At 40.9% G+C, this 12145-nt stretch overlaps 1 protein-coding gene across 4 annotated transcripts in view; it reads right to left on the bottom strand.

Moving 5' to 3' along the window:
- The window catches only part of LOC120310255 (uncharacterized oxidoreductase ZK1290.5-like), a 76678-nt gene that overhangs the window by 45922 nt on the left and 18611 nt on the right, over positions 1-12145 (bottom strand). For all 4 annotated transcript variants that reach the window (XM_039348467.1, XM_039348471.1, XM_039348470.1 and 1 more), the window contains exons 2-3: positions 5726-5974; positions 788-889 (exon numbers count right to left, since the gene is read on the bottom strand). In XM_039348467.1, coding sequence (XP_039204401.1) covers positions 788-889; positions 5726-5974 — 351 coding nt within the window. The remainder of the gene's footprint in view (positions 1-787; positions 890-5725; positions 5975-12145) is intronic.

Consider the following 12145-nt stretch of genomic DNA (forward strand, 5'->3'; position numbering starts at 1 on the left):
GTGGTGCATAAAACCCAGGTCAGCTATGTTGTATTCATCTCTTTGTGTCAAAGGACATACGCAAAGATGAGAAAATAACTGTTAAGGTTGTCCTCCTTTTTTCCAAAATGCTTTTCCATATGCAGCACAAGAATACTAAAGCATGCTGTACATTTACTGACAAAAAAAGGGGTTATCAAAGATATCTATAGTCAGTACCAGAAGATGTGACAATGGATTACACTCCGTTTTGGCGTGGAAGTCAAACAGTGATACAGGTCAGAACTTCTGCATCATGGAAGATACCAAACCTCTGTCCTTTTATACGCAGTGTTTCCCAAACTTGACAATTTTAAGGCATGTGGACTTCAACTCCCAGAATTCCACAGCCAGCAATGCTGGCTGTGGAATTCTGGGAGTTGAAGTCCACATGCCTTAAAATTGTCAAGTTTGGGAAACACTGTTTTATAGGAATTAGGGGTGGGAGGAGAGACAGCTAACTGTGGAAAGAAGTTTCTTCTCGTTCGTGCCATCTCATTTCATGCCCTTCTTTTCCATGACATTAGTGTTCATTAGATGAGAAATGTGCAAGCTCTCTCGCAATTTCAATTCAGATGATTTAAGGAAGACAGTAGGAACACAAAGAAATCTGCCAGTGAAGTACTTATTCGGCGATATTACCAAGGTTTAGGATGAACAACAGCATTTAGGGAAACAGAATCTAACAGTAAAATTGGATAGAATAAAACCTATTTGAATATTTCATGTGGAAAACCCTAGTACAAATGCATTACAGAAGTCATCTTACCTTTCTCATACAATTCTTCCATGGCCTGCCAAGTTTCTGCTCTGACTTCTCGACTGCTCTTTCCAGGGACTTGTGCATCTGGCCAATGTATTAAATAAAGATCTAAACAAACAAACAAACAAACAAACCTATTTCATTCATACTTTTCATTAACCAACAAGCTCGATAAGACATGCAGAACATATAGCACCAAGTTTATACAACTCCAATTCACGTGTCCTTTCTTAAAATCCAGGAAAACCACTTTTCTAGATTCTCTAAAAAGTAGCTATGTGAAGGATAACCATGTACAAATATAGCTTCAAGCCATGCCTGCGTCATTTGACTTCTTGCTCAAAAAACTGAATGACTAAGTATTGTAGTAGCCCCAAGAATATTCACTGGTGGCCGCTGTAATTTATGTAGCATTTACACAACAGGGTATACAATTTTAACCAACTAAGATGATTATGACCAACCAACCATATATGCTTTTCAACCTTTCTCTCTCTTTTTTGTAAGGCCCAAGCAGAAAGCAAAATCAAAAGGCTTATTAAGATGCTTGTACCCTACTACGTGTAACTGATGGGATACATTTAGCTTGATACGTTGTATATTATGCCAGGTTATTGTGTAACATTTAAAAATGGCCACAACAAATCCTTGTTAAGAAACTATAGAAGAAAATTTGCCCTCACTGCAAACTGCAAATATAGTCTTTTACTTTTCTATACACAAATAAATGGCAGCCATTGGTTTAAATGGGCTCCTTTAGAAGTAAAATAACAGCAATTTTATCCCCAAAGCTTCAGATACAAAAATGTTAAAGGATGTTTAAAACTGGGCCTGCCAATCCAAAGGATGGGCAGAAACCAACAAAATCTAGAAAATGCAAACTCTGAGCAGTCATTTTGGACTAGGAAGTTTTCTGTCTTTAAGGTAAACATCAGAAAATCTAGAGGGATTGGAGAATCAGAAAGAAAATAACCATTCTAGAGAGTAGTAGAACCAGATATGGATTAAAATCCATTTATTATTTAATGAATTGTTCAAAATTGTGCCCTTCTATCTTGAGTCTTATTTTGTTGCGCATGTAATATATCTGCACTCAGATATATCCCTGTCTGGAAAAGCAGGCACTGAGTGTAATCCGACAAGAGATATGATTTCTTCTTTTTCTATTTTTCCCATTATCTTCAATTCTCATTTAATTCATTAATTTTCATTTACCCAAATTAAAAAAAAACCTGATTCTTTCTTCTGAAATCAGTAATTTCATTCTGATATGGAAATTAGCTTATTACAGTCCTGTCTCCTCTATTATGTGAGTGGCATGGCAGCCCAGTGGTGAAGATGCTTGCCTCCCACTTGGAAGTTTGACAGTTCAATCCTAGGTAGCAGCAGGTGCTACTTTATTAGTAAAATAAAAAGTAATAAAAGGACATTCGCTAATCCCTAAAGATTTATCAAGATTGGGACATTCTTCTTGTATTAGCTGAGATATGAGATGAATGATCAAAGGCATTTACAGAATACCGAATAACAGAGTTAGAAGGGACCTTGGAGGTCTTCTAGTCCAACCCGCTGCTCAAGCAGGGAGACCCTATACCATTTCTGGCAAGGGCAGTCCAATCCCTTCTTGAAAGCCTCCAGTGATGAAAAGTGGCTGTCTAGTCTCTTCTTGAAAGCCTCCAGTAAATAAAAGCATTTACTGAATCTATGAACTTCAGTCTCTATGGACCAGATGTAAAGCGTCAGAGAAAATATGGAGCAGTTGTTATTACCTTGAAGAAAATATGGAGCAGTTGTTTTAAAATCAGCTAAGCCCAGGAAGAAGACTCCTGCGAGTCCCTTGGACTGCAAGGCGTTCAAACCGGTCAGTCCTAGAGGAAATCAACCCCGACTGCTCTTTAGAAGGCCAGATCCTGAAGTTGAAACTCAAATACTTTGGCCGCCTAATGAGAAGGAAGGACTCACAGGAGAAGGGCCTAATGCTGGGAAAGATTGAGGGCAATGGAAGAAGGGGACGACAGAGAATGAGATGGCTGTATGGAGTCACTGAAGCAGTAGGCGTGAACTTAAATGGACTCCAGAAGATGGTAGAGGACAGGAAGACCTGGAGGAACGTTGTCCATGGGGTCGCGATGGGTCGGACATGACTTCGCAATTAACAACAACAACAACAAAGCCCAGGAAGATGTGAAGGGGTGAGTGAGAAACTCAGGAGTGGCCTACCTTGATTCTCTTAAGTAAAAGAGGGAACAAAGAGCAACTCTATCGATTAAGTAGTACTGTCAGTGTCAGATGCAAAGAACCAGGACCATTTGTATAGGTTGCAGCATTGAAGCCTATGCAGAAGAATCTGGTGAAGTAATGGTCAGCAATAAATTAGTGCTAGATATGGGTCAAGAGAATTCAAGGGGGAGGGGTTGGACTTGAGTCTCTTGTGGCAACGCAAGAACTCTAAAGCAACGGTTCTCAACCTGTGGGTCGCGACCCCATTTGGGGTCGAATGACCATTTCACGGGGGTCGCCAAACAACGCAGTCCGTCATTTTTTCCCCCTTTTCCTTAGCTGTGCTACTCCCTTTTATTCTATTGGCTTTTGAAAGCCAATAGAATAGACTCTCTTGAATACGAATTGTCCAGGCTGTCTCTGCCTGCTGAGCCCGCCAAAAGTCCCATTCTGCAAACGGTGCTGCAAGTTGTCTGCAGTGAAGGTGAGCTGTCTGGAAGTTTCCACCCCTCCCTGCTGAGCAACTACTAAAAATGTAAGTAAAAGAGGGCCAGGGGTGGGAGGCCGGCGGGCGCAGGGAGGGTTGCTGGCACGCGTGGGGCCCGGCAGGTGCCTTACCTCCCTTGGGCTGGACCAGCTGGTGGCCCAGCCGGTGGTGGGCCTGCTCGGTCTCTGCTTCTTGCCAGCTATGTCTCGGCCGGCGCAGGGGCAGCACCACGTATGCGTGGCACTCCCAGGCAGGGAAAGTCATTGACTTACGACCGGTTGGGTAGTCCTCGACTTACGACCGGTTGGGTAGTCCTCGACTTACGACCGGTTGGGGGTTGCGGCATTAAAAAGGTTGAGAACCACTGCTCTAAAGCGATGAAGTGTTTTGCTTTGCCCTCCAGTTCTGCCTACTCTTCTCCCAAAATCAGCCTTGTGAAGTAGGCCAGATAGGAAACATGCCCAGATGAACTAATTTTACTTTATTTCAAGGTTATATTAATAGAATTAATATTAATTCTTTAATTAATTAATATTTATATTAATTAGAATTAATATTAATCTTGCAAGTCTGAAAGTACATTTTTGCTCAATCGCTTTTATAGGAAAGCTAAGGGGGGGTCCTCTTCTGAGATGATTGCCATAGTCACATTTCTTATGCAGGCTAAACTGCCTCTTATCTAACCATTCCCCTGGTTATGGCTCTTTCCCTGCCTCCCAAGCTCATTCCCACATATCATTACATATTTACATGTTTGTTGTGCTATATGTATGGTAACTTTTAGCTTAGCACAACAGTTACCTACCAAACACCTGCCAATGAAACCAGTTTCTTGAATTTTACATTTCCATTCAATGAGGGTAATCAAAATGAAGTTACACAAGGGTAAAATAGGATGTCGCTAAACAAAGAAACAGGAGAATAAAACATTTCATTGTATATAGATTTTCAACCAGGTAATCTGCCTTCTCAAGACGCCCTTGGTATCCCATTAATTTTCAGTGACTGCTTATTCCCCAGGCACTGTTGAGGCTTAAAAGAGAAGTTCATCTTCATTCAAAATGCAAGCCTCTCCGCATGTTTGTTAATAGAACTAATATCTGCAATTCCGTCAGGCTTCCCAACACAATAAAAGGGAAGCTGTTAATAGGGACCAGAAACCAATTCAAAACACGCATGGGAGAGAATATCACCATTTATATATTCAGCAAACAAGGGTGATGTAGGGGTGAGGAGATGTTATCATGACATCACGAGTCCAGATTTCAAGGAATGCAAACTCTTAAGTCCAACCTCCAAATCCATTTCATTTGTTTTCAATATTTATCAATGAACGCCTAAAGCCAGATTATAATAACTTATAGAGAACAAGTGAAAATCATGTATTTTAATAAAAATATATTTTTAAAAATGTTAGAATACTGCTCCCACAATCTGGCACATTATCAATTTCTCATTGGTATGTAATTTTTCTAGTATTCAGCACTAGAAACCAACTTACAATGAAAGAATGAAGAGGAAAAAATATTAGAGAAACTAAAAGATGGGATAGAAAAATAAAGCCATTTGTTGTGACAGTATTTAATTATTGGTTCTTTGTTTATGAGAATATTCTCCCGTATTTGTGATTAAGGTTAAGCAGGATATAAAAACATTGAGACTTTTTCACGTTGGCACTAGAGAAGAGTTCTGAGAATACCATGGATAGTCAAGAAAACAAACAATTGGGTAGTTGAATAAATCAACTCAGAGTCTCAGTCAAGGTACAAATGACTAGCCTCCAATTATCATGTTATGTGAAGACCTGGCTCTCTAGAGAAGTGTATAATATTGGGAAACATTGACTCAATTACAACACTCAATTAACACATGGATACAGTAGCAATGGGTGCACCTGAAGGAGCAGTTGGGGAATAGCTCATTCAAGAGAAAATCTATGTAGTCACTAAGAGTTGACACCAACTTGATGGCACATAATCAATCACTCAAGGCTAAGCAGACATATTCTCTTAATAACCTTCTAATCCTTGTTAAGATGTGTTTTCTTTCTTATGGTTAAAAAGATTAGCTAAAGAATCTAAAGGAATAATCTCCCTGCTAAAAATTCTTGTTTGTGTTCCAGAGCAATCATAAAAGCATATTGTTGCAGGTGATGCAATAAGAAAAATATATTAAATGTTCACCAAGATTTATGACTATAATAATCTGAACCAGAATAGGAAAAACCAGCTCCATACCTAGATATTCCACCCCAAGTCTGTTGCAAGATTCCAAGCAGGCTTGTTTTGTTTTGTCATAGCCATAGTCAGCATGCCAGAGTTTGGTTGTTATCCAGAGATTCTCCCGTTCTATTCCACTCCCTTTGATAGCCTTCTGCAGGAGTGATTCACAGCCATATCGTTTTGCCGTGTCGATATGACGAATGCCACATTTCTGAAGGGCATATACCACTGCCTCGTGGGAATAGCCACCTTGATGGGATGTTCCTTGAAACATCAAGAGGGGGAAAAAGTTGTTATTTTGGTAATATGCTCTGTATTTCATACAGAGCATTACAGAAGTATAAAGTAAACTACATGGAATGAGCTGACTAGGAATGATTTGGTTTCATTAATTTGGATCACCTCTTGATCACAGCTGTTTTAAGCAAGTTATTTCATTAATTTTTTTTATTTATAAATCTGGAATCAAAGAACAATATATAAAATTTAAAAAATGAGATTAGTAAAATGAAATGAGAGAAAGAACAAATGAGGTAAAATAAGACAGGTAAAGTAGGAAAAAAAGTGATTTACACATACTGTATTTTCCGACGTATAAGACGACTGGGCATATAAGACGACACCCGACTTTTGAGAAGATTTTCATGGTTTAAGTCATCTTATACACCAGAAAATACGGTATTTTCCGGCGTATAAGACAACTGGGCGTATAAGATGACCCCCGACTTTTGAGAAGATTTTCACGGTTTAGAAAGTCATCTTATACACCGGAAAATACGGTATATTAAAGGGACAATATGTAGGACAGGCCTTTAAGCTACTTTTCTGGCATTCTGCAAATTTCGTTTTCAATGGACATTTATTTTTCCTCTGGGATCATAAGATCTTTTTGACTCCACTTTATATCCCTTTAAATCTTCTCCCCTTACTTTTTCTGACATAGCAAACAACCTAGAAAAGATACTAGTTTTTCCCATCTATGAAACTTTTTTTCTTTTTCTGAAGCTCCACTGCAGAATTAAAGATTCTCTGCTTTCTTTGAAACTTCTAGATAATAATTCCATGTATACCTACTGCAAGCAGTCCTCGACTTACAACCATTCGTGTAGTAGTGACTGTTCGAAGTTACAATGGCATTGAAAAAAAGTGACTTATGACCATTTTCCACGCTTAAAACTGTTGCAGCATCTCCCTGGTCACATGTATTTACGATAGTTGCTTTGTCCCAGGTTCCTGTAATCACCATTTGTAACCTTCCCAACCAGCTTTCGGCAAAGAAAGTCAACAGTGGAACCCAGATTCGCTTAATGACACAATTCACTTAACAACTGTGGCAAACAAGGTTGTAAAATGGAGCAAAACTCATTTAACAACTGCCTTGCTCAGCAATGGAAACTTTGGGCTCAATTGTGGCTGTAAGTAAAGGACTCCCTGTACTGTTCTTCTCCCCTTCTCTCTCTTCTTGTAAAAACTGTTCAGATCTCATCATCACTTTTGCCAGCGCAATAAATAATTTTCTAAAGATGCAGATCAGATCGTCCATTTGGCATTTTGCAACACCAGATTATTAACAGGGATCAACAGGGTGGAAAAAAGATCAATACCTTTGTTCCTCCCTGGCACTTGCTGGAGGTTTAAATCAAGTGCAATATGTATGCCAGCAGGAGAGGAAGTGGTTTAGCTGGGGGGAAAAAATAGCAGGAGGCCTGCAAGATAAAGAATGTTGGACCCTAAGAGTAGAAGGCTGTAGTTATCTTATCTTACACTTTCCTTCAGCTGTTTTTTCCTGCCAACAGTCCACTTGTCTAGAGACTTCAGCATTTAGGGAAGCACAAATTCCTATTTCAATCTTCTGATTATAGCCAGTGTTCAAGGTCACCTGTTTGATGTAACGTTTGGTCAGCTTTTTAATTGACTACAGTACTTACTGAAATTGAGATTCACGCAGTACTTAAATTTCTCCATGAAAGCAGGTTGGTAAAGTTTCAGAACACTGTGGGCTTACAATGTAAAAACCTTTGTTCACCCATAGTTTACTGAACAAGTCAGAATTTGTCGAGTTTATGAGTCACATTATTTATAAACTATAAGTCAGCTCAACAACATAGCTGTTAGCTCATATACACACCAACCAGTTCAAGCATCTTGTTCTCCCTATAATATATACATAGCTCCATGCATATTTATTAGACTACCAGATTTGGTCTGCAAAAATCCAGCAAACTACTGGATGTCAGCAGAAGAAATGTAAATATATAAATAATTCTTTTCCACCTTCTTTTACATACCAGATCTAGTAGCCCTATATAGATAATTCTTGCTTAATAACCGGTCACTTAGCGACCATTTGAAGTTACAACAGACATTTCCCCCCACAAGTTATTTATGACTTAATTCATTCCCCCACCCCATCTCATGATTTCATTTTGAGCAGTTGACAACCAGATCACCTTTATGGCTGATTATCCTGTTGTCTCATTTAACGACTGGGACAATCAGTTAATGATTGCATAATGATAGCTGCAATAAAGGTCATAAAATTGGGTCAGTCATGTGGGTGCCTCAACTTATGACTTTCATGAGGCTGCATTACAGTCGTAAGTTGAGAATTATCTATGCTTTATATAATGTAAACTAGCCCTGAGAAATGTTTTCAAAGACACAACTTTGCACTACCAGCTTCTATTGTATTAGCCCAGTTCCTGAGATTGTTCACTTTGCAATGTATGGTTTCCTGAGCTTTGGTTTTAATAGTGTCCCAAGCTTCGTGTCATCTGAAATTGTCATTAATTCACTCCTATTTTCTCCTTAAAAATAGATACAGGAAAGGGGGGGGGGGGAAGCTTGATCTATGCTAGTTATTTATCCAAACTAACACGTCGATATAACATTCAAATGTGTAAAAACGAGACACAACACTTCACTTTTTAGATTACCTCCCCTTTTATTGCTCAAAGGAAGCTACCAAAGACACTCCAGATATACTTTTCCCCACATTTCTCACCACCCAACCCTTCCTACTATCCCTTCCTATCCCCCCACCTCAACATACAAAGTTTCTATGAAATATTGGAATCTTTTACCCTTTGTTTTCTTCTATTCACTTCCTCAGATTCTACACATACGCAAACACACACACACATACAAACCTCTCCATGGTTCTATGCTAGGGTTTTAATATCCTTCTCCCACTACTGCATATTTCCTTTCTTTTCTCACTATGTGGTGATGAAGCTTCTTCCTCTCTGGCTCACATGAAGGAAAGGAAGTTCCCAAGTAGTAACAGAAGCCAATTTGACCTAGTGATTAAGGCACTAGGCTAGAAACAGGGAGACCATGGGTTCTAGTCCAGCCTTTGTCATGAAATCCAGCCGGGTGACTTTGAATCAGTCACTCTCTCTCTCAGCCCAATTTGGTTTGCTGAGTTGTGGAGAAAAGAGGAAGAAGGAACATTGTGCTGGAGGAACTCTGGATAGGGAACAACAGGTTTCATCTGAACCCTGGCAAGACTGAGTGACTCTGATTTTGGGGGTCCACCTGTTCCAGGATTATGTCATCCTTGGTGCTGGATGGGATTACACCTCCCTAGGGAGACCTAGTGTGCAATTTGAAGGGTTTCCTAGACTCCAATTGAATATTCAAATACTCATATATCAGACTACAGTATACTGTACATGTAATTAAATCCAATATGAATGTTATAAAGGATATCAGAAAGTATCAATGATGAACATGTTGCATAAAGGCACTACAGATGTATTAAGGGAGAACTACCATGCTTTGTGCATAACAAATCCATCCCAATTAATAAACTGTTATCGGTGCCAATGAAAGCATGTTGTGATTACTTTGTTTCCAATTCAAATTGTCATTTCTAAGAAAACAGAATGAAGGGGTTCATTTAAAGATCTTGAAAATCATCTCAGTTTTATGCATCACAGATTCCAGTGAAGAAAATATGAAACACACACACACAAACACACACACAGAGAATTCACATTTTTTGCACTTTAGAATATTTAGTTATGTAATATATGTACAAATGAGATGACTGCTGTTGATTCTGAATACCAAATAAAAATATGACCTTATTTCTTTTTAACAAAAAAACAATCCATGAAATTTAATTCCTTTTTTTCTTTTAAATTCAAACAATTATTAAAGTAAGTCAAGTGTATAGCCCTTGAGTGCCAGCTATGCAATTCTAATGTTTCCTGTTGAATCAGGAAGCAAGAAGAGGCATTGCGGTTGCCAAGCAACCATCTACCCATCTTCAACTTGATTTCCCTCAAGTTTCCCTTTTATTTTGAGTCTAGATTAACCACATTCCAGTTAACAAAGGCTGCCTGGAAAGTCACATAGTAGCAGCAGAATTTGGAAAGTCACATAGTAGCAGCAGAATTTTAATTTAAAAATTGCACAGTAGCCACAAGGCATTTAGGATGGTCTTGAATATTACTGCTGGGATCAGCTGGCAGCATCTTGTGGTTCAGATTCTGCCTGCAGGAAACTTTTTTTTCCCAAACCCTTAATCCCAATTTAGCCCAAATCAGAAGTAGGAATATAGCTTCATTTCTGGAGCCTTTTCTTGTTCACTTGTTTAATGGATAAATACACACATGCTAACGTTCTTTCTAAAAAAAAAAAAGGGGGGGGCATCTCTTAATGATTTATCTCATTTTTAACAATCTTGCACATAATTAGGAAGGAATTAAACAAAGTAGATGTGTTTACAGACATGCAGAAGATTCTGCTACAATGCTTGATTTAGTATAAAGAGACATTTCCTTTTCAAATAAATTTAAAAAAAAATTGAGTATCATCTGCAAGCAGGTTTTTAGAGATCTCATATGGTAGCTGTTGCGTCCTTGGCGGGAAAACAGACACGAGAAGCAGCTGGAGTTCTCAGGTTCTTTTATTCAGCGTTCAGCTTACAGGAAGATGGCTTCAGCTCAGCCCAAACGCCTCACAGCCTCTTATATAGGCAACTCCCGGGTAAATGGGTTACTTTTCCCGCGCCAGCACCCGCGCATGCGCACGGCGCTGGCGACAGCCTGTCTGGTCCCGGGCAGCTTTGCACCTGCCCGGGACTGCCTGCAAACGCCCGAGCCGTTTGCAAGGCTCGGGACATAACACCCCTTTCCCCCGGGCTAAAACTACTATCAACATACAACATTTATTTTACACGACAATTTGCTCCCCAGTGTTCCCACTGTTTACTGGCTTTTGTCTTGCCAACAATGTTATGTAATCTTCTAGGTACTTAGGAGATTTCTTTGCTCTCTGTGACCTTCTTAGCTCTGGGTTACTGGCATAAGTCCCCTGACTGGAGGGAGGCGTGAGCCTGTTCTCTCTACTGTGCCCTGGTGTCTTCCAAGGACTGTGCCCCGATGCCTGGCCTGCTTGCTTGCCCACCGGGCTCGTCAGGCCAGGGCTTCTGTTGCTTTGTGACCTGGTTGTCCTACCTAGCTGTAGACCCTCAGGCCCCTTGAAGTGATAGCCACTGCTGGGCGTCTCTGTAGAACCCCCTAGGTCAGTCCAAGACCTGTCAGGAGGCTGTCTATTCCCTGAACCCCATTCTGTGTTTGGGCTCGTGTGGGTTTCTGTACTCTCCCAAAACTCAGGTGTCCCCTGATTTGTGCTAGGGGTGTTGTAGTCGGGACTTGGTTCCTCGACTAGCTCTGTGTATGTTTGACCCCCTGTAGGATTTGGGGTAAGGTCAGGCCAACCTTGGGCATTGTGTGCCAGCTCTCTTGCGGGGAATGATTTGTTGGGATGCCCCCGGGTATCCTCCGTTGCTGGAGTGCTGTGTGCTGTGTGTGGAAAGTGAGTATGCCCCCGGGGTAACTCCCTGGCTGGAGTAGGCGTGAGTGCCTGTTGTGTGGGTAAGCTCCAAGACTTCCTTTTCGGAGCAATTGCAGAATCTTGGGACGAGCCGTTTGTGGCTCCCTCAGTGGCGATGGGCAGTAGCTCTTGCCCTTCCCTTTGCTCCAAAGGGTCCCCCTCCCCCCCTGGAAAAGACCCAGGAGTTTCAGCAGAAAAGTCCCGCCTAGAGCGGAGTTGGTCGATGTGCCGACGCAGGACACGACCGTTGTCCAGGGCAACCTCGTAGGAGAGAGGACCTGTGATCCTGGACACAGAAGCGGGGACCCATGTATGACCAGGCCCGTAATTGCGAGCCCAAACCGGGGCACCCACAAGTAGTTGTCTAGGTGCCCTAGGATGTGAGGTAGATGAAGGCAGTCTGTCCGGATGCAACCGGTCAAGTCTCGTAGTAAGTTGGCGCCCCCAACGAAGTTCAGCTGGACTTCTCCCTGTAGAAGTGGACGGTGTGGTGCGATAAGAAAGGAGAAAGTCAGCCAACCTGTGATGCCAGTCCCCGTAGGTGAGTCTCTTCAAGGCGTCCTTTGCGATGCGCACCATGCGTTCAGCCAT

This window comes from Crotalus tigris, unplaced genomic scaffold (assembly GCF_016545835.1).
Source record: "Crotalus tigris isolate CLP2741 ecotype Arizona unplaced genomic scaffold, ASM1654583v1 scf7180000018155.2402879, whole genome shotgun sequence".
Lineage (NCBI taxonomy): Eukaryota > Metazoa > Chordata > Lepidosauria > Squamata > Viperidae > Crotalus > Crotalus tigris.